General features: G+C 33.0%; 1 protein-coding gene across 1 annotated transcript; it reads left to right on the top strand.

Moving 5' to 3' along the window:
• Positions 1-1,160: 1,160 nt before the first annotated feature.
• LOC108223366 (uncharacterized) lies at positions 1,161-23,972 on the top strand. The gene is made up of 22 exons (XM_017397572.2): positions 1,161-1,379; positions 2,370-2,413; positions 2,515-2,578; positions 2,764-2,878; positions 3,241-3,308; positions 3,412-3,509; positions 4,642-4,813; positions 5,072-5,294; positions 7,603-7,729; positions 11,857-11,966; positions 12,550-12,642; positions 13,682-13,807; positions 14,274-14,407; positions 17,172-17,261; positions 17,364-17,437; positions 18,871-19,033; positions 19,144-19,212; positions 20,079-20,118; positions 20,689-20,951; positions 22,540-22,717; positions 22,838-23,043; positions 23,539-23,972. Exons 1-22 carry the CDS (start codon positions 1,314-1,316, stop codon positions 23,833-23,835), a joined length of 2,820 nt encoding a protein of 939 aa, XP_017253061.1. The 5' UTR covers positions 1,161-1,313; the 3' UTR covers positions 23,836-23,972.
• Positions 23,973-24,515: the final 543 nt, after the last annotated feature.

Genomic DNA, 24,515 nt, shown 5'->3' on the forward strand with positions numbered 1-24,515 from the left:
TTAAAATTTAATAAAATTTTGGGATATTGAATTATGATTTTAAATTATGTTACAAAATTTAGTAACATTCAATCAGAATTTTAAATTATGCTTAAAAATCCAATGATATTCAATTGATATGGTTTAAAATCTATTAAAATCTGATGACATGGATTTTTTGAATTTCATAAAATGATGAATTTTATGGCATTTCTCAGTGTATTTTAAGTTTTTTGAAATTACACCAGAATCTATGAGATTTGAAGCATTTTGTTTTAATTTTAAAAAATCTATACAATCTTTATGACATTTTATTAAGAATCCGCGTAAAATCAAAATCACATACACTATTAAGTTATACTATTCGTTGTAAAAAAGAGAAAGGAATGTTCTCAAATTCTATTATAAAAAAACTTAATAAACTAATAGCTATAATAAATAATAAATCTCACTATAATAATAAACTACTCCCTCCGTCCCGGTAGATTGTATACATTTGGTTTGGACACGGAGACCAAGAAAAAATGTAAAAAGTGAGTAAAGTGAGATGAAAAGTGAGTAAAGTGGTGGGACCCATTTATATTTAATGATAGATTTGAGATAGTGGAGGAAAATACTCCCTCCGTCCCAATCAATTCTATACAGTTTCCTTTTTGGGATGTCCCATCATTTCTATACATTCCCAAAATAGCAACTTTTTATAATATAAAACACTACTACACCCACTACATTCTCCCACTATCCCCATTTTATAATAATAAAAACACTATTACACCCACTACCTTCCTCCACTATCTCAAATCTATTATTAAAAAATATATGGGTCCCACCACTTTACCTACTTTCCATTTAACTTTACTCATTTCTTACACTTTTTCTTGGTCTCCGTGTCCAATCCCAGTGTATATAACTCACTGGGACGGAGGGAGTAGTGGGGGATGAAAAGTGAGTAAAGTGGTGGGACCCATTTATATTTAATGATAGATTTGAGATAGTGGAGGAAAATAGTGGGTGTAATAGTGTTTATATTATTATAGAAGGAAGATAGTGGAAGAAAGAAGTGGGTGTAATAGTGTTTTGTATTATTAAAAGTTAACTATATTTGGAATGTATAGAAATGATGGCACGTCCCAAAAAGGAAACCGTACAGAAGTAAAATTAAAAGCACAGTAGTAAAATTTACAAAGACGAAAGAACAGACCAAATCGTGAGCGCAAGAGGGTGCCACCGACCCGAATTTCCCCAAATCGGAACTTCATTATTTCCTCTTTCTCTCTCAAGATCGCAAATCTCACTTTATATTAATACTAGTACGCGCACATACATATAGATTGATGGCCCCTTCCAGCAGTGAAATTTATTTCAGCGAAGATGAAGATCAAGATGACGAGGAAGAAGAGGTGTGTTACAATATCTCAATACTGAGAGAGAGAGATTGAATATTGGTCTATACGTACGCACATAAATGAGCGAGAGAGAGAGAGTTAGAATTTTGGCCTATACGCACACATATAAATTGTTATTTTCAAGCCGACTGAGTTTGCAGACTGAACATAGTGATATATTAAGATCCGTCTATAATGCATATGTGTAGCTTTTAGGCTTTTGAGTTTTCATGATTGTTAATATGATAAGCCTCTCTTTATGTGTTTTCCTAATAACTGTTGATGTCAATTTATTTGCGTTTTGATTAAATTTGGCTAGTGATTTTTAGCGAAATATTACCATTTGCTTAAAATTATGGCAGTGTACTTTGAGATGTTACTTCGAGCTCTTTTACAACTTATCGAGTTAAACACACTGAGTTATGCTGTTACAGTATGTCGGAGTTATTTAGGAGTATTTGTAAAGATCATGAGGAGATAATGAAGTGGAAGGAAGTGATTTCATTTAATTAATGAGATTGAATGGCGAATCGGGAAAAATGATAAATATTAATATTTGATCATCAGGTTACTTTGGAATTTGCCTTAAGTCATGCGTTGATAGGTTATGGTTGTTATAGGGAAAGATAAGGCGAAACCTAACTGAAACGATATGTGAGGTTGTATATGGGCTGGTTAACGGAATGATTTGTAAAACCGCTTTTAACTTTATTCGGTCAAGTGTTAGCTTTTGAGTTAATAATCCAAACAACGGTTTTTCTAGTGTGTGCCCATGGGCACATTCTAAGCGCGGAATTTTACAAGCTTGGGAGATTTTGATTGGCTCTCCTATCTTAATAATGATGGACCCCCTTGCAAATACAACAACCACACCAATCAAAACCTTCCAAACATATCAAATTCCGCGCTTACCATGTGCCCATGGGCACACACTAGACAAACCCTCCAAACAAACCCTTTTTTTTGAGAATTTTGAGACTAATAATTTGGTTATTCTGCTTGCAGTTCGAACATTTTGATGATTTCACTCTTGCCTCTTCTTGGGAGAGGTATTTGGTTCTTGTTAATCATATATCGACAAGCATTGTTATTATCCTTCTTTGAATATAATCCTTCGCTAGCATATAAAATTGCATTTTTTTTATTGCAGGTTCATATCTGAAATCGAGGCAGTTTGTCGGCAATGGTTGGCTGATGGTCCCAAAAAATTGTTGGTATGTTTGGATGAGATATATGGCAAACTGTTTTACTCCATTACATGTTATTTAGTAATTGTCCAAAGTATAGATGTGTTCGGATTTATGGCTTCTGAGCATTTTTAAGATTATACTTTTTTAAGTCTTATTTGTATTGCGGTAAATCCTTTACAATTAAATACTCTATGTTCTATTCGTTTCAGGAAAAGAGTGCTGATTGTTTGGAAATATCAAAGAATTTGTACAAGGTCAAGTCTGAGTTGAAGTATCTAACGAAAAACTATTGCATGGATTATTACTTTGTAAATGGTGGTAATGGTATGTACAAAAGGTGACTAACACCTAGTTGGTTGTTTGGTTGCATATAGGTATTTTGCTTCCTAGAGGAAGTGATACTTCCTTGGTATATTAAGTTCATAGGAATCAGAAAAAATTGTCTGGTTGAATATATAGGAAGTTAAAGTAATGGGAACTGCAAGTAATAAAGGGGGAGGTGGGTAAGTAACTTCCCATGTCTTGTGGGTATTCACACTTTCATGAAAGTTACACTTCCTTTCTTCTTGTCAAACAAACAACCTTAGTTACATACTTCCTGGGAATTTGAACTTGTACATGTCAACCAAACGACCTCTTAGTTATGTATCATGTGTGCCACTGTAATTAATATTCTGGCCTCCCAGGAAGCATTGGACATTGGAATTATGATTTACACGATCTGCAGTTGTCTTTTGGAGTTGAGGAATTTCTGGTATTTCTTTTCTTTGCTCCTAACTTTCATGTAACATTTAATTGTTGGGAACTATTTCGCTGTAGCTTACTTTTTTTTTTTTCTTTCTGAACATCATTATTAGGTGATTGCACCACAAAGTGCAAGTGGGGTGGTTCTTGATGCACCAGAGGCAAGCAAACTTCTAAGTGCAGTTGCTATTGCTTTGTCAAATAGTTCCAGGTTGGATTGATACTCTGATTGCGATTAAAGATTTAGAATGATGCTCAAGTTACATTAAAACATGTAATTTTTATTACATCAATTTAGTTAAAATCTTTATATTTTCTTGTAAGATTTTGTTCGAATTAGTTGGTGTGAATGAATATTTGACTAATCAATTACTTCTGCATCTTCCTTTCATGTTTATATTAAAATATTATTATTTTGTTTTTTGGAAGAAGTGTACAGATTGTTGGAATAGAAGTTACTTTGACATTTACTGTTAAATAGTTTTGTCAAGTTTAGCAGACATGAATTGATATTTTTTGACATTCGTTGTTATATAGTTAAGCTTAGCAGATTATAGATTTAAATAGTTAATAGTTATATCATATGTGGGATCTAGTTTTCTAGATAGTCAACATTATTTTAATTAGACCATATTTTTATAGGCATGGTCTATTAGTTTTTAAATTTTGGTGTGAGTCCAACATAAAGATATATTATCACATATTAGTATAGCGGCTTAGACTTGAACTGATTATTGAATTTTTAAATGTTCTCTTTTGTATGGGGTGCAATCCATTCTCTTTTCCTCTCCTGATGTTGGGAAATCCCAAGGGTAGTTGATATTCTGTGGCTAATCCATCAGACCTATCTTTTTACTTTTTTAATTCCATATATATTTATTTTCAATCCCTGCCCTGCATCACGATGTTCATATGAGTGGAGACTGGAGCATGTAGGAAGAGCTTGCTAGTAGAATTGTGATTGATTCGTGTTCGCTTAGCTCATGGCCAGTTATTTTATTTTTTTCCAGGTTGGACCAACCAGGAACAGACATGGAAAATATGATAGTTAAATACCTGCATTACATTAATATATATATATATATATATATATATATATATATATATATATATATGTATGTATGTATGCATGCATGCATGCATGCATGCATGTATGTATGTATGTATGTATGTATGTATAGATATCATCTATATAGTTGTACTTTTTCAATTATTAGTTATATTTGTATGTACCATTCTACTCTACATGAATCATTTTTTTGAAGTATGTGCTGATGTTTGTAGTAGTATCCTATGAGAACAAGAATATTCAATTAGAATTGATTAATTTGAGTTTTGTGTAGCTTGTGGCCAGCATTTGTTCCAGTACATGTTCCTTCTCGCAAAGCGTATATTGGTATCCAAAATATGGGAACAGTTTTTACTCGAAGATTTGAATCAGACCGTATTGGTAGCCAGGTTCCAGTAAAACTCATGCATTTGGAAGGTTTATACGAGTTGTTTATTTCAAAATTCGTAAGTTTATCCTCAACTTCATATCTAAAGTTATATTGTGCGGGAAACCATAATTGTTTTCTATACACTATCCATTTTATTCAGAAATCATGTGATTTCTTTTTTCTTTTTGCCTTTTTGCTAAATAAAATCATGTGTAATTTCTGTTGTGTATTTGTTTAGGACAGTATAAATGTTGCTCTTTGGAGCACTTGATGTTAATTAAAGCTAAGTCCTCTCCATCCTTGTTAACCTGTAATGGCTTTCTTTTCGCTGAAGGTCTTCTCAACCTTGGACTTGTCTATGCATCGTTTCAAAGTCAATTTCACAATGAAGCTAACCTACAAAACCATTCTCCATGATGACGAGAATGAAGTTGAAAGACCTAATGCGGAAGTATATGATTCCAATGCAGTTTCTGGAAGTGAAATGCACAGAAAAGCACAATGGGATGAGGACTGTCCATGGAGTGAATGGTATTCAGCAGAGGACCCAGTAAAAGGTCAGCCCTGCCTCTTTTTTTTTCCCTAGATAATTGTTGACTCAGATACGCGTCAATGCAGGCACATTTATCGTTAACATAGCTCTACCATGGTTGGGATGGCAGTAAGTAGAGTTGTTGGAGGTACGAGTGGGCGACTAGTCATGGACTTGTCGACAAATTAATAATAATAGATTATATATACCTCATATATTTGGTTTCTCACAATAATTCAACATTCCCGTATATACTATATACAAAGTAGATATATTAATTACAAACATCTACTTTCTTCCTTTCCATATACATTTGATATATACACATTATACACACACTATATATATATATATATATATATATATATATATGGGATAGTTCAACGGGGAACTCCCTAATCGTGGTAACTTGGGAACTTTTAATCTCAGCCGTAGAAGTTAAATGCTATTAGGCGCACGCTAGTCCTGATGTGGAAAACCCTAGACACGTGGTCCACGCTGCCAGGGTTTGCTTTATTCTTCATGTTAACTACATTTGTTAGTTTTAATTTTTTTTACCACAACATCTTTATATTGTAAATTTATAATTTTTGCTATATTTTGAAATATAGTCTAAAAAATAAATTATATAATAAATAAACTACAAAACATGTGGAGAAAATATAAAATTCAATATAGACAAGAAAATACAGAACATAAAAAAATGTTATACGGAAAAAAGGTGCAAATTGTGACAAAAAATATATATAATAAAAAAATTATATTAACCAAAGTACGGAACATGGGGAGGAAAAAAAATAAAATTCAGTATAAACAAAAAGTACAGAACATAAAAAATGTTATAATAAAAAAAATGTACAATAATGTAACAAAAAATAACATATAACAAAAAAATTATATTATAAATAAAATACAGAACATGTGGAGAAAAAATTCAATATAAATAAAAAAATACAGAACATAAAAAATTTTATAAAGAAAAAAAAGAAACAATAATGTGACAAAAAAGAACATGTAACAAACATTGAATTACATAACAAATAAACTACAGAACATGTGGAGAAAAAAATAAAATTTAATATAGACAAGAAAATACAGAACATAAAAAATATTATAAAAAAAGGTACAACAATGTGATAAAAAAACATACAACAAAAAATTAAATTATATAACAAACAAATTACAGAACATATGAAAAAAATATTAAATTCAATAGAGACAAGAAAATACATCACATAAAAAATTTAAGTTAACTAAAATTTACACGGTACTGTATTTTTTTTAGTTCATCAATGACGCAATTATATAAACAAATTAAAATAAAACATTAAATCATACAATTCAACAATCATAATAAAAATAAATTTATTTATATAAAAATAGTATTAACAATATCAAATTTTAAAATTGAAAAGTAGGTTGTTTTTCATATTTTGTAATATATAGTATGTTTTTTTACGGTACAAAACAAGTACAGGACGTAGGGTTATCCGTGTCTTCCAAGCCTCTTTCTCTTATTCTTGCGCCGTGTCAGTTGTCTAGTTAAGTGTCAGTTGTTTAGATTAACTAGTCTTAAGGTAGTTCCTAAGTTACTAGATTAGTTAGTTCCTCAAGGAGAAGCCCCCTATATATATATATATATGGGTCGCGCTCAAGAGAGAACCAATGCTTAAAATACAACCATAGAACCACTAAGGTTTTGCTGCAGACCCTATATTTTACATAAATTTTCAGGATCTAAATTTAAATACATGTTTTTTTGCATCGTTGTGTGTGTGCAGAAGTAATTTCAAAATATAATACATAAATAAGACATATGCATATGATACATATGCATATATATATATATATATATATATATATATATATATTTATATGCATATGTATCAATTAATTATAATCAAGCCTTCTTACACACACATATATAAATAAATATCAGTTTCAGTTCAACAAGGTGTGTGTTGTTGCAGCTGATTAGGGTTTCAGAAAATTAGCTATTTTTTTTCTTCATTTTATTCAATCTGGGCTGTTTTTGGACTGGGTTCTGATCAGTATTTAGGAAAATAAGCTCTTATCTTCATTTTATTCAATCTGGGCTGAATTTTGATCGGGTTTTGCACTAGTCGATAACGACCTGGCTAGTTGACAAGTCAACCGCCTAGTAGACCAAATTTTAAACAATCAGCAAGTCTAGCCCTTTAGTCGAACTTCTTTTCTTGACTAATCGACAAGTCGAGCACCGTGACAACAATGGGTCTACTCGCAGAACATCCATATCTCCCTGTAATGATTTTTTTTTTTAATTTGAACTTTTGTGCCACTAATTCATGCAGATTTTGACTTGATCATCATATGGACTGAAAAAACAATTGAAAGCTCCCTTGAAATGGCTGAACTGGAAAATGCTTCCCTGCATGAAGCTGACAAATGGATAATAACTCCAACCTTTTCTCAAAACATGTAAGATTATCTTTTGCTGTGCAACCTACACTTACACGACTGATTCAGATGTTGTAATGTATTCCAGTATGTTTCTGATCAGTGAATAGCTTTGCTACCATTTTTTGGTGCTGGTTTCATTATTAGTTTGTAAGAAGCTTAGAGGTTTAGTCTTATATTATTCTTATTCTTGAAGACCCTTATAGCAAGCCATCTACGTAAAACTAATAAGAACAAACAGAAGTCTCCTGACATATGCTTCATAAGTTATACAAGTAAGCACATGCACAATATTGCTATGTCAAAGTCATTTATACTCCTGGTTTTACAAATCTTGTGATCAATACCCCAACTTGTACTGTGCTAGTGGCCAAATCTGGAATTATATCATTTTTAGCTGATACTTAAGTTCTTGGTATTCTTTTATATAGTTCGTACCTAAGATAGATAACTGAATCTTTAAAAGGTTGAAATTCACAACCACCCTTCTATTTTATCCGTAATTTAAGGTGAATCCTGAAGTTCAATTTTTTGATAACTTTTACCTCAAACTCCACCAGGTTTACCTGTGTAATATCTCTTATAAGAGAAAAGTCAATTTTAAATTTGATAACAGAAATGCAGTATGCTGCTTCTCATAATGTAGTTGGACCCTAACATGGGCATAGTATTTATAATAAAAATAGAAGTACCAGAACAATGATAACTAAAACAGTTAACCCTGCTATAGATTAAGTAGGCCAATTAGCAGGATGAAAAGATTACATAATACAAAATGCCTCGTAAGAAATCGCATCAATCGAATTTCATGTTAATTATTGTACTCTGGAAGCATCTTTCTCTAAAAACCTTGAAAGTAGATTTGAAGATATAGAAAAGGTCTGATGACAGTCTTCTATTGTCATATTCTTTTTTGGACAACTAGTTCTCTTGACACTATATAAGAGATCATGGAGTTACAGGGACATGTTCCAAGACTCGGGAGCATGTTTGATTTTATTTTTTGCAAAGGATTTTTAATCTTTTATGGAACATGTTATCTAAAGATAACTAGGCTCAAAATACTTACAAATAATATTAGTTTGTATAATAATTTTAAGTTTTTTTGTAGGGAACAATATAAATTAGTTCATATTATGGAACAATTAGATATTACATTTTTGCAAAAGCGTAATACATACTGTAAACATATTAATTTTGACAGAACATAAGAATGCCATATTTTGTTTACCGAATACCGAACACAATATTTTATGTTTTGAAAAACCTTACATTATGTTTCTATCAGAACTTTATATTATTACAAAACAGTACACAGGTGAAATTTTATTCATTAATATTACTGACTGATGGCGTTCTGTAATTCTATATTTACAAAATAATGTTTCTATCATGTATTTTATATCAAATATGTTTCCTTTCAAACAGTAGTATCTACGGAACATATATTTTGTGCACAAGATGGAATTTATATTACTGAATATTAATATATATTATAATTACATAAATGTGTTATGTTTTTATAATTGCCTAACATTTTATGAAATTAGTTTATTGTAAACTGTAATATATAAATGTTTTGTATGATATTTTTTTTGAATTTTTATAACAAGTAGTCAAAAAACAACGGGATTTAGGTTCAATAACGGGTTGTTTATTATTATAATCTAATGGCTAGGAACAGGATTGAAGTTACTTGTTACCCATGTATTGAGATCCCTAGAGACTTGCCTAATACACACACACACACACATGTTCCACTTAGAACTCTTAGCCTAAGAACCCTTAGAACCCATAGCCATATTTCTAATAATATTAATTAGGGTTTATGTATTATATTTTGAAATTATTTTTGAACACACACAACGATGCAAAAAACATGTAAAATCATTTTTGAACACAAACAACGATGCAAAAAACATGTATTTAGATTTAGATCCTAAAAATCTATTTAAAGTTTAGGGTTCTGCAGTAGAACCTTAGTAGAACCTTAGTGGTTCTAAGGTTCTATTTTAAGGATCGGTTCTCTCTTGAGCACAACCCTATATATATATATATATATATATATTATATTTATATTATGAGCTAATGATATTATTTAATCTTCTTGGTTATTATTTATTATGTCATAGTACTCTATTGTACACTAAAATTTACTCCCTCCGTCCCACTGAGATATATACATATCGAATGGACACGGAGACCAAGAAAAATGTATAAAGTAATATAAAATAATGGGAAAGAGAAAGAAAAGTGAGTAAAGTGGTGGCACCCATTAATATTTAATTGATAGCTTTGGAAAAGTAGATGAAAATAGTTGGTGGGTGGGATTATTATAGTATAAAAATTTATTATTTTGGGAAAGTTTTGAAATGTACTCCCTCTGTCCCGCCTAATTGTTTACGTACACTAATTGTACGCATTTTGAGGCTTTTTATAAAATATAGTTCTATAATGTTTTTTCAATTTTTTCTTTTTTTAAATAAAAGTTTAAATGTCAAATTTCTATTTAGGGATTTTTTTTTGAAAAAAAAACTATTAAGAAATTATATTTTATAGGAGTCTCAAAATACGTGTCAGAATGTAACGTAAAGAACCTGCTGGGGCAGAAGGAGTATAAAATTGAGTGGGACACAAAAAAGGAAAGTGTATAAAAATCAATGGGACAAAGGGAGTAACTACTATGTATGTATGTGTGTGTGTGTGCGCGCGCGCTATATTATTAAAGCTGAACATGCAAAAGTTTGGTCGTTGGCTTGTTGGTTTGTAGTCCTGTACAATGAATTATAAACATTATATCACTGAATCAAATTGATTGGAACCCTTTGATTGAATTTTCTATATTTCATTATTTATGCTACTAAAGGACTAAACTAAAGGACTAAGGTTCGAATCTTATCAACAACATATTAAAAATAATTATATTGTGATATCTATCTGAAATACTAACAAATAAGATTCGAATCCCCTAAGTAACATATTAATATTTTATACATATAGTTAAAAATTGTAATTTATCATATGTATTAAAATTAAATAAATTATTAATTAAATTTAATTAAAATAATAAAAATAAAAAATAATAAAGAACACCCGTGCATTGCATGGGTTATAAGCTAGTATGTGTGTGTGTGTATTATGAGCTTTTTGTGAGCATTGTTTATATGCGGTTTAAGAGCTAAAGCTCGTGAGGAGTGATCATAACTGTTCTTAAGAAGTTCGTGAGTTATGTTTACATATTCCGGAACAATATTTTTCCTATTGCGCCGAGCCAAACAAGTTTTTAGGTTGGATAAAAGTTTGGATTTGCTAATTTTAACAAACCAAACATGAGCTCTCTATGGTTTGGCTCAGTTCATTATACATCTGTACTTATACATCATGCATAGATTTGAGTAACTGTGTTTATTGTCTCCATCATCAGTTATTGGTCTTTGTACAGAAAAACACTAAAGGACTTGGACTTTATCGTCCTTAGGTTTAGAATAATGAAACCCAAAGTACAAAGTGGAATAGACATAGCGTTAAGTGCTAGGAAACAAACAAGAATGCAATCTGTAGAAAAAACTTAATTAATCACCCTAAAGCACCAAATCCCCTGAACTTTCAAATTAAATGCTCACTACTGTAGCATATCTGATTTCTTGCTTTAATAGGTGATATCCCCAGTGAGACTTAAGCATGTCGGTCTCAATAGCAATTCACATGTCCTCTGCCTCCCCATCCTTCTGGATAATAGAGCCTAAACACATTAAAATATTGTTTTTGGGGTACATATGCTTTAAGGCTAAACTTTTGTCAAATTATTATGCTATAAGAGATATAAAGTTGGTGTTTGTCATTACTGCTTGGTTCTGTAGGATTTCATGTATCTTCACGAATGACATTTCCAGTACTTAAAACATTGGTTAAAGATATAAAGGGCAAACACTTACTTTTGTGACTAGCTGTAGTTTTAATATTAACAACTTGTGTAGTAAAAAAATCTGCTCATTATTTTCAAGTCAAAGAGGTATAAAAGATGTTAGTCACACACACACACACACACACACACACACACTATGTTGTCTGTGATTAAATCTCTGTAATGCGCGCGCACACACACACACATATATTAATAACATGTCGATCTTTTATCTCTGTTTCAGCATTGGCAACTCTGTAGGAAATATAGTAGGATTTGCTTCTCAACTTCGCCTCTTGGTCAACGCGTTATATATCTCTTCTAGGGCAAAGTATATAGAAGATTACGTGTCAGGTTCAATTCTTTATCTGAATTATAGTCATCAGTTGTTTTGCCATTGCTAAGTTACGAATTATTCTGAAAACTCAAGGGTCATGAACCAAAGGTTTCATATACTGTAACACACACACACACGCACTATGTTTTATATACTATACTTGATGAGTAATTTTTTGTTGCCCATGCGAAAAATTACCTTGTTGAATTAATATGTTAAATTCAAAAAAAAGAAGCACATAGCATTAGCTACACAACAGGGTGCAATAGTGTTTCCCTAACTACCACAACCATTTGGGTTCTATAGTTCCATGAGCCACTTGAGGAAATTTGTTTACGATCTCCACTCCCCTCCTCTCTAGTATATGACATTCAGATCCGTTCACTACATAATAGGTGAACCAAAATATAAGCACTTCAACTTGAATAAACCTGAAATAGTTGATTTTCTAAAAGGTTCAAATGCTAGAATCTTCCTAAAGATAGATTGCATGCTTCTAAAGTTATATACTAATCCAAAATACAAAACACAAGTTGCATTTGTTGTCGTTATTATAATGTGACAGTTCTTAATTTTAATTGGTAATGCTTTGTTTTGCAGCTGAAAGCTTGGGGTCTGATGACATGAGATCATCAGCGATCATACCTCCACCAACAGTTCTTGATCGAGTTCTTAAAGATATATTTCATGAAGGTACTTACAATATTTTTTATTGCTTTGTTGATCCTTTATTTTGGTTCTTTAATTTGGTGTTGCATAAACAAGGTCTTGGAATGCTCTCTCTATGTGCGCAACGTAAAGCTTAGCTTTTATAAACATGTACGACTGTCGGTATATACTGTTCAAGTAGGAGCGATAACTTTTAATATAATCTATTAAAATTTTACATTGTTTGGGCAATGCCCTAATATTAAGCTCTTATAAACTCATGCCTGACGAGCATTTGAAATTTTGTTTTAATATAACAGATTATGTCAATTGTAGCTTACTCAAGTTAATTGTAAATGATTAGAAGTAATTCTGTACCATAAATGTACAGATCAAGTAAGTAGTACTATATATATACATTTCAGAAAGCTGTTGATGATTATCTCCATGGGATTGCCTGAGTTGTTACACCCGAGGATATATAGAAGCATGGTATAAAATGTCTAATACTATGAATCTTCGTACCTAGGAAACAAAGAAATTTTCAAGAAAGGGAATTAAATGAAATAATGAACCTAAGGTTCTTGTTCCACAATGTCACAATTCTGTTTTTTTTATTTTATATGCTAGAGTGATTGGCTATGATAAATGATGTTCGAAGACATTGGAATGAAATATGCACTATTTTGTGTGTTAATGTTTGTAATTTTATCATTCATTCCATCCCTAGAAATCTGTAATGAGCTCAAACTCACCGGTGCAAGAAGGAATGTTTCTAACCATCACTCCTTCATTCAATTCCTAGCAATCTAGACTAGAGCTCAAACCCCCCAATTTAAGAAGGAATGCTCCACCATCCTTCTTACTCATTGTCCATACAAACTTCATGACTAGAAAATTTGTACTCACACATAACATTTCACTTTTATGCACTTTATTTTTTCTTGAATGTTGTCCACAATTTTTCATAATCATTCTATTCCGGTCCATTCCATTCTCTTTAACCAAATGAAGTATTAGAATGTGAAGAATTAAAAAATAAATGCATGAATGCTAAATTACATATTTCTACCTTGAACTTCAGGTAAACGTGCCAATTTTTCCGATGTCGGGGACAAGACTTCTCGAAATATCAAGGGAGCTCCACTTGAATCACTCTTTGCACAGTTTTGTTTACATTCTTTATGGTTTGGGGACTGCAATATACGAGGTATGTTTACAATTTATTGGTTGTTATTGTTGATGAGGCAAATTATAGTTCAGAAGTGGAAGTAAGCAAATATAGGGAAAGGTTTTTCTATATTGTTTTGGTACATAGCAAACTGTAAATTTCATCTTCCCCTCCGAAGCACAAGATAGTTTAGGGGATGGGATAAGGTTGTCATTTCTGATTGTCTTGGACTCTTGGTTGAAGCTATTAGTGTTTAAGTAACAGTTGCTTTCTACAACCTTCTCTCACTCCATAGGTAAAAGAAAACCTGAAGTACAAATACAAACACAAGGGAATGTGATGATATCTGTAACAGTTCACATCATATTTTGGGCCCAACTTATCTGCAATCCAGAAATATAGGGAGAATAGTACACTGCAAAGGGTCAATTTCATTATTTGTGATGTTTTGAACAGTTCCTGTTGCAGCTTTCTGCCTTTCTTGAACATGTTTTTTTTGGGTTAGCTATTGCTGTACTTTGGATAGAGTTTGTGCGGGAGGTTCGTTGGTGCTGGGAAGAGTCGCAACCATTACCCCGGATGCTGGGCTCCGGATCAATTGACCTTTCAACTTGTTTGGTCAATCAGAAGCTTCAAATGGTAATGCTTTGATACTTTCTGGATTCTAGTTGTCTATGTGTATTTTGTTAGTGTAGAAACTAAAATCTGGATGAAGTTTTTTTTTTTTTCCAACTCTGAATTATTTATGAAGATTTATGTGCCTCTTTCTTCTCTTTGTATCTCTCTCTCTTTTTTTACTGGATTAATTTCTAAAAATTTACAAAAAAAATTAAGGAAACCTTGTAAACGAGAATTTGATATTTATATACACCACAATTTATCACGTCGTAGGAGTTTGAGGCTGTTGCAAGTTGGTTGCAAGGTTGACTAGAATAATAACATGCTAGCGTGGTGCATGTGACTGTCCACATATATCATATTAAGAATTTCGAACTTCCCTATCATGTCTGGGAATTTGGATTTACTTGGGGCATTATTGCTGATGCATGACTTGAGGAATTACTTAGGCATTATTGCAACTATGATTACCGATGCCTAGCATAAAATAGTTAAGTTACTGTTAAAATTATATTTTCTGATAAGGAATATTACAGAAGAGATATGTGGTACTGTAATAGATAAGTAATATCTATTGGTTAATAATAGAAGGGTTTGTTTCAGTTTATAAAGGATCTTTAAGTTTACTTGTCTCCAAGCTAGGATATCTATTTGAGCAATCGTAATCATTAAGCAGAGATCAATTTTATGAATTGACTTTTATTTGATAGATCGGAGGATTTGTCCCTGATTTAAGCAATTCTTTGTGGAGAGTCATTTTCCCCTTGTTTTTACCATTATCTAACCCTTGCCATGCATCAAGTGGTATCAGAGCCACCGTTCCTACACCCAAACACCACCATCCAGCAGTCATTATCATCAGCAGCCAGCCTGCAGCCACTGCATCCTCTGTCCAGAATAGTTGAGGCCCCCCTAAACCCTATAATTATTCAGAACAGCCTTGTACTTGATTGGACTAAAAATGTCACCACAAAGAACACCAAGCTTTGTTGATTTGTGAAACATCGTGCACTAAGAAGCAACACCAGGTTCTGTTAGATATGTTGTCATTCTCTCTTCCATATAATATCGATTACTTAAATTTATTGAAGAATGTCAACAGTAATGACAAGATGATTGCAAAATTGGGATGAATATGAAAGACTAGTACTACTTGACATCGCTTTTGGGCTAGAAACAATGAAACACACCCTGTATGATTTGATTGCTCGAAAGGAGATAAAAAAGACGAAAGCATCTCATATTGATTGAGATGACTCTATTGTGTATGAGAACTTTGTTAACAATCCAATTATAGTTGATCCAAGACTGATACAGAAATTGCAGAAGGTTATATGGCTTCAAAATCACTTGATGTTAAGGTCCAGCACTGTGACTTCGTTATTGTGGAATGGTTTTATGAAGTCTAAGTATCCTAATATTATATCTCGCTAGCTTTTAACAATGCATGTCCAATGGAGTACCATTCAAGGTTTGTTGATACTTCTTTATTATAAATTTCGCGTGGTCGAGTTCTTTTGAAACTAAGGAGAGTGATGTGGAGCACAAAATAACTGAATGACTTGTTAATTATTTTATATCATTATTTAGATATAAATATGTTTATTAACTAATAATTATATTGTCTAGTAAACATATTATAGAAAATAGATATATCGTTGTAGATAAGTAATACACCCTCCGTCCCGCCAGGATGTTTACGTTCACTGTTTGCACGCATTTTTAGGCTCTTATAAAGTATAGTTCAATAACGTTTTTTCAAATAATTTCTTTTTTTGAATATAAGATTAAACGTCAAACTTTTTTTCAGATTCTTTTTAGAAAAAAAACACATTATGAAACTATATTTTATAAGAGTCACAAAATGCGTGTCAAAAAGTAGCGTAAAGAACCTGGTGGGACGGAGGGATTAATTATTATCTAATAATATAAGGATTTGTTTCCTTCAATCTAGAACTTGTCTTATTCTTTAAGTTTACATGTTCTCCAAGTTATGATATTTATCCAAACGGTTGGAATCATTATTATAAGTAGAGATGAAGAGTATGGTTTTTTTATTGGATAAACCTGAGGATTAATTTCTGACCATCGATTCTCTGCGAAGGCAGGTATTTACCCCTTGTTTTTACCCTTTTCTAATCCTTGTCCTTCATCAATGCAAAATCAGGTTAACCAAATTATGTAATCTGACAATCAGAGAATGATTACTCTTAATTTACTATTTCTTTTATGTATTTATGACTCAAGTGAAAGAGTTGAGAAATTCCATTATAAATATTAATTAAAAATCAGACATGGTGACTTTGGCATCACAATGCGAGGAAACTATAATCAACTAGCTACTAGGAACAGGTTAAAGTATAATGGATAGCATCCTATTCTCAGATATATAGTATACTGAAGAAGGATGAAGTTCATGTCACGAGACGACTAGACTTAAAAATTGTATATTCATCAACTCTCTTGGAAGATAAATCTTTTGTTGGTGGTTGAGTATTGCTTGTGAAATCATATATAGGAATCTGGGTTACAGACAGAATAATGTGAAGATACCAATTAGAAACTTTAAACGTGGATTACTTTAACAAACGTGGAGTCCGATTTGACATCCTGTTATTCAGTCGGTAGATAGTTAAATGGTAAAAGAAATTAATAATTTGGTCAACTACTTTTTTCTGTGGATCTAAATTAAAGGGGGGAATGAGTAATTAGAGATTAGATTTCCTTGTGGTGATATTTCCTTGGTTTGCACAATCTCATGGTGAGCTCTTCCACTTTGGTTCAGCTTGCAATTTGCATTGAAAAGGTGCGCCAGCAAGACAAAGAGAGTGAAGATGGTATTGAAAGTGAAGAATCTGTGTCTGCTTATGCCGAGGTCAATCATGGATAATGTCATGTTAATATGTTCTAATTGTGAGTGATATGCTTAAGAATTGTTTAAATATCTTGGCATTCACTATATCTGTCTGAACTGCAGGATGATATTACAATTGGGTCAGAATCATCTCAATCCCCCAGATCTGGCAACAGCTTTAATAGGGAACGTGACAGGTGAAAAAAGCAAGTGAGAACTCTTTTGTATTTTTGTAATGCAGTCCTGGACTTCTTATAAGTAGGTTATTTACTTTTAGTTAAATCTTCTTGAAGTATGAAACTCTGATGTGCCATAGCCATGTTACAGAGTACTTAATGCTATTGGTAAATTAAAGAGTCATCACAACTTATATTCAAGCAAATTCCCAACAGTGCACTACTTGATATCTGGTCGGGTTGCTAGAGATGAGGGGACATGATTGAAATCATGGTTGGTGATGCAAATATCACATCACATCATGGATGAGCCGTTGAGGGGTTATTTTTTCCCCCACTCAATAATGGTCGAGGAGTTTTTAAGTATTTTGACCTTATTAGTAGGCCCTGTTGAGAATTAAAAGTTTTAGGCTAGGAGGGGAAGGTTTGCCACCTCAAAAACCAAAAGGCTATAGCCATGAAGGCCCAATATCTTATGTTACTTCGACTCGGATATGAAGTGTTGACTACGACATATCTGAGTGTCGGACACTCGGACTTGAAAACTCAGAAAATTTGGGACACAAGGACACTGTTTTATTCTCGGACACGGGTATGGGGACACACCATAATACATTAAAAAACAAGCATGTTAAATAGGTACCTTAACAAAAGCTAACAATTTAACTTGACGTTGTAAAAAAGAACTTTGCAAATTAGGATCTTCTCTACTTGTTTCTTATTTATGCTTCTTTCTTATCTGTTATTAGTCAACATATTAGAATTAAACATTTGTGTTACTAGTTCTAAATATCTATCCTATTATAAATTTATAAATACTACACAAACTATTCTAATATTAGCACATCTCTTATAATAATATTAATTAAAATGTTAAGGATAACAATTTTAAAATTATCCTGTCCATCACACAGTATACAAGCTAGTATACTATAATGTGAATCTACGAAAATTATTGGTTTTTGGTAGATAGGGTAATCCATCTGATTGGTTGTATATAATAAGTAATAAAGATCAAAATGGGGAAGTGCAGCCACTGACCCAGGCGAGCCATTTTTCCCGACTTCTACAAGACAAACAAGTATGTTTATACTTAATTTGGTATACAAAAGCATTTTGTTTACCCATATTTCAGAAAATTTGTTTGTGGTGGGAAAGCTAATAATACTTGTTAATTTAAATGAACGAACCTTAATGAATTGCTCATATATCAGTTCATTTTGCCTTAAGAATCATTGCTATAAGCCCAAAACCCGAGGCTGTCTAACCCAGCATAAGTTCGGTTTATCAAGATTGACAGTTTGTGAGATTGGTTGTACTCTCTACTTTCAAGAGTATGATGTTAGATAGTGGGATACCTAAGGTATAAGGATATTTATCAAATTAAGATCTGGACTGATCTATAATTTTCTATTATTATGCTCCAATAATGAAGTACTTGTTCATTATTGCAGTTCTTTGTCGCCTGCACCACCTGTTGCTGATATTAAGTCCCCCAGTGTCATGACATCTGCCTCTTTGAAAAATACTGATTCTGCAATGAGCGGATCAGCTGGTATTGTGGGGTCTATGATGCTTCTAAACTCTCGTCAATACATGCATGCTCCATTCACCCAGGTTGCTAAATTTCAGTATTCTAGGCACATTGTATTTCTTCCTGCTCTTTAGAATCACAAATGTATTCATGGGTTATTGAATTCTATTTTTGTCATATAAATATATCTCAGGATGCACCAATAATGACAGAGGACATGCATGAAGAACGATTGCGAGCTGCAGAAGCCTTGGGCGATTTTGTAAGCACCATAAATTAGTACACAATTCACATAGTACTTCTATAATGGGTGAACCTTGCTCTTTATTAACTTGAATAATCTTTGTGTAATTAATTCAAATCCCTAGACCCTCTACGAGCGGGACACACCGGGTCTGTTTAGTTTTGTTATTTTAATGCAATGATAATTGCCATATATTTGAGGCACTTTATTTTCTTGACATACTGGATCTTGTGTACCATTTAGGGGGTGATATTAGTGCTACAATAATGGAATTTAAAGTTGCAATAGTTTTCACCACATTATTGTAACGATTTTCTTAGACAGCTAAGACTTTGGAGTACTAGCTTTTTACACAACTTCCACTACCTCTTTACCACACAATTGATCATGCCATTAAAGAGGTTCACTTTGTTTGGATTGTGCAGAATATCATGCTCATAGTTAGTGCTTGTTTAGTAGCTACACGGTATCTCTTTTTAAACAATCCAAGAATAGCCTGGTTTGTTTTGATTAAGCATCGACTGGTTTTCTTCCTTGATATAATGTGCTTGATTTTTATTGCCACTTAATTTGTAGGGTTGAAATTGTTTGTTCCAGTGCTTATGGATGCTTCAAAGGAAATACATTTTGGTTAACTGTGCATGTGGAAATAAAATATTAATATTCCCCTACTCTACTTTGTCTACATGACTACATCATATAACCAATTAACATTTGTAGATAATCACGTTGAGGCAAATCAATTTATATGTTTTATCTCCTGATGCTGATTTCTATTTTCGATGTGAAATGCTGTACATATTGATGAGATATTTTTTTTTAATTATAAATTTCGGAACTATATAGCCAACATCTGTGAACATAATTTTCATTTTTGATTGCAGAGCTTTTCTGCTCAACTAGAGAAGGATGTATTGTTGTCAGGTAGTAACATTACATGATTATGTTATAAGTTTATCTATGCTGTTCTCATTTTTTTCACCCTTCCAATACAAGAAGGTTCATGTTATAGTAGTTAGAATATAAGTTGGTAGAAAGAGCCTCAATTACGTTTTTTGGGCATACTTTATGAACTACTTATGGGCACATTCTTTGTATATGAAAAAGTGCCATGTTTGTTTGGAATTTATTCAGGTCTTATTCATACTATTTTGAAGTTCAAATTAGATTTCAGGATAAGAAAAATTGGATGTTGCTCTATATGTTTGTAATTTCTAGTTGTGCATAAAGCATCCAAGTTTTTCTGACAGAACCCACCAACTTAAAACATATACAAGCAGGTCTACTCACCCCTTCAGTTGTTCCAGTGTAGTCTTGGTTTTATATTATACTAGACATTTTTATTGCTGTAAAATTTAAATTAAAATCTTATTTTGATTTGTGAACTGCTACATTTTTCTTATTTACTCTTATGTACATTTTGGCATTGCCACTGAGATGTTGCTTTTCCTTATGAAGTCCATTACACTGATTTTTATGGAATAATTTAAACAGATATGTCAGCATTCAAAGCAGCAAATCCAGATGCTGTTTTTGAAGATTTTATTCGATGGCATTCACCTAAAGACTGGGAGGAAGACACACAAGATGGAAGCAATGCAGAGGGTCAGTCTGAAACAAAGTGGCCCCCTCGAGGGCGACTGTCTGCAAGAATGTCTGATAATGCAAATTCATGGCGAAAAATCTGGAATGAGGCACCTGCTTTGTCTGTTTCTAACCAAAAACCACTTCTGGATCCAAATCGAGAAGGAGAAAAGGTTTAGTTTTATATTTTATGTGATAAAATAAAAGTCTTGACTTGTGCTCCATACACACACACACACACACACACACACACTATGTTACCCGGACCCTCCATTTTTGTGCCTATACCCGTGTCCAACCGACATGACATGGGTGTGGGTATGGGATCTGTGTCAGATCTTTCTTATTACAACCGGACACCTCACCTTGTAACATCCCAGGTCAAAATGAAAACTTAGGTCTTGTTTCAACTTGTTTACAGAGATCAAGATCCATGAATGACTTGTTTCTATGTTGTTCTTTTGATTTTATGCTTCAATTTTTAGCGTATGTGATTTATGTGCAGTAGACACTATTTTAATGAATGTACCATAAATCAGGGTATATAAAGTTTGACTTGCGTGGAGCTTAAGTGCCAAGTCCCCGTACCCGAGTCTAATTCCGGATCCACGTCCACGAATCCTAATTATCCTAAAACTACGAATCTGACTCTTGGATCTGTACCCGTGTCCAATACCCATACCCGTGTCCGGGTAACTTAGTATACACACACACACATTGTTCCAGGGAGAACTATCTTATATAGAGTCCGGTGGAGAACCATTTGGTTCTACTTTAAAATCTCATTAATAATGCTAAAATTAGTCATACTTATGCATTAAATTTGATTCTAATATAGAATACTAGTCATACATAACATGGACAAACAATTTCACGCATACAATCTAATTAATGATTTTTAAATTTGGTTCTACTGTAGAACCACTGTGGATGAATATGGTTCTACCGTAAAACCAGTTTGTATATTATGATTAATTTCCAATGTTTTCTGGAAGAAAAATGATGAAACTTTATTTTTTGATTTACTAATTATATATTTGATGAATAATGAGAACGCTACATGAATTTTATGTGTATATATAGGTGTTTTCCACTAGACTCTATATAAGATGGTTCTCCATAGAGTGCAACTATATGTGTGTGTGTGTGTGTGTGTGGGGTCTTACTCTACTAGAAACCACTAAATAGAAACCAATGCTATTCAAAGAATGTGAAGGTTTGTAGGCCCTGAGGTGGGCCAAGTGTGGGCTCTTGGGCCCGTCCGGAGCCTATCCAGAGCCTTGGTGAGGCTCTAGTGGACCCGAGGTGAAACGACTGGGGCCGGCGATGGGCCCCGGATGGGTGATGTCATATAGAAATAGTTTCTCTTGGTTTCTATTTAAAGTGTCTATTTAGTGGTTTTTATTTGAATACTAGCCAATATATATATATCGAGTTAAACACTGAACACTATCCTATTTAATATCTTTTCAATTGGCTATAATTAGTAAACAACTAATCATCCCAAGTCGATTCCAATTATGTCCCAAATTACTGGAGCTCTACTTTATTACTTTTATATTTGAATGAAATTCAGGCATTAGTCAGAGAACGCTCGACTACTAGCCGGATGACTTCATAACAATGGCGGAAAAATATATTTCAGTGTCCTTTCAATTGTATTTTTTTTTTATATTACTCCCGATGCCATAATGGTATGTTTCATTTCATAGTGCCATATCTGTGTAGATTTATTCTTTCTGGTCATATTTGGTTCTGCAGGTTCTTCATTATTTGGAGACACTAAGTCCATATCAACTGTTGGAACAAATGGTTTGTACTGCCTTTAAAGCATCTGCTGATACTCTTCACCAGACCACTTTTGGCAATTTGCAAAATATGAAAACAAAATTAGGACAGCTCTACCCCAGTATGGCTTCTGTATTGAAGCGTCTGCAAGGTATATAAACAATTGACTTTTCCTCTCGTTTTTCTGTCGTGTTATTTATATACAATGAATACCTTTCTTGATGTGTGAGATTATTGTCTTCAAATTGTAATATGCTATATTCTGTTGCAGCAAATACTGCAGACAGTGACTTTACTGAAGACATTAGTCGGCTTTGTGTCATATATGAACATATCGAGAAGTTATTATATGTTGCGGCTTCTCTTCATCGCAAGTTCATACAAGCTCCACATTTATCAGAGGCAATATTTTGTGACTTCTTTAATACTTACATACCAAAAATGGGGACTGGCACAATTGGAGCTGATTATTTCCAGGTAAAATTGTTCATTAGGCCGTGCTGCCTGTTCTAATATTGTACTTCGTGATAATCATAGTGATTAGTGACTTGATATATATACATATTTTTGTATTGATATGTAATGACACATTGTTAAGTAAGAATTGAGTATGGTATTTTATATAGAAAGGCCCACAGTTTCATATATATAGGGGTCATGTTCCACTAGACCACTACAAACTATTTTACCCCAGAAACCAGCTTAGAACACCGGTTGCAGTTGTACCAGCGATATGGCTAGTGCTGAACACGGTATCACATTAAGCAACGGAAAACTTCCTTTGCATCATGTGTTGATAGTGGATGCAGTACAATAAAATTTCCTTGTAGGGAAGCTTCTTCTTTTGGATTCGTTTAATGTATATTTTTTACACGAATTCCAAGGCTATGTTTGCTTCACTGTTTTACTAACACAGTAGATTCCCTTGAAATTATACGGGCTGATGCAATATACATTATGTATCATTTCTAGGAATTCAAAATGAAGCAAGTAGTGAGCATTCCCGACAGGGAAGTTGTAGCAAGCTTATTTTCTCCCCCCACTGCAGATCAGTCATGGAGGAAAGTTTTGAGCATGGGAAATCTTCTCAATGGCCACGAGCCAATTCTACGGGAGATTATATTTTCTTTGCGTGATAGAATAAATGGCAGCTATTATGCTGCTAGCACACCCTGGAGTCATGAACAAGAAATAGAAACATATAGGATGTATATTTGTGGAAGCTCAAATGATCTTCAGGTAGCACTTTCTGTTGCATCTTGTGATTAATCTATAGGACAGCTTCCGAAGTTGTCATTGTCTGTATAGATTCTTGTCTTCTTTTTAGGTGAAGTAATATATCTGTAGTCTATGTAATATATGCTGGTAGAATTTTATTCACAATGCTCATTTGCTTCAGTTGCTAAGATCCCAGGAGTTTCTATATATATAAAGTAATAATGTGATTTAAATACGTGCATGATATTGAAAGGGTGCTTATACTCGTAGCTCAAAAGTGCATGAGCTGATTTGTGCACTTGCTCTTGAGTACTTGGGCGATGTTTGTTTTGAAGAATTATAATGCCCTGACTGTTGCCTTATTTCAAATATAAGGATTATTATCACATAGATCTAGATTTCGGTCATCTTTCTTTTTCATTTCTATGAGATTAGAATACTTTGGCGAGCGAAGGTATTACAATCCCATGTAAACGGATTAGAAAGATGTTTGAAATCTAGTATCATGAAATAATAATTTTTATAATTTAGGAAAAAAGGTAATAATACAGGGATATCTCTCGAAACAAACATTGAGGTCTCTAACGAGTACTAAATACTCAAGGTTATAACATATATGCACTCTTTTGCTGCCAAACATACAGTTCTGTAAGGATGATCGTACCATAGCCAAACTGGTTTATATGGTGACTAATTGCAACCTGTTGCTCTGAAGCACACATATCCCATAG

This window comes from Daucus carota, chromosome 5 (assembly GCF_001625215.2).
Source record: "Daucus carota subsp. sativus chromosome 5, DH1 v3.0, whole genome shotgun sequence".
Lineage (NCBI taxonomy): Eukaryota > Viridiplantae > Streptophyta > Magnoliopsida > Apiales > Apiaceae > Daucus > Daucus carota.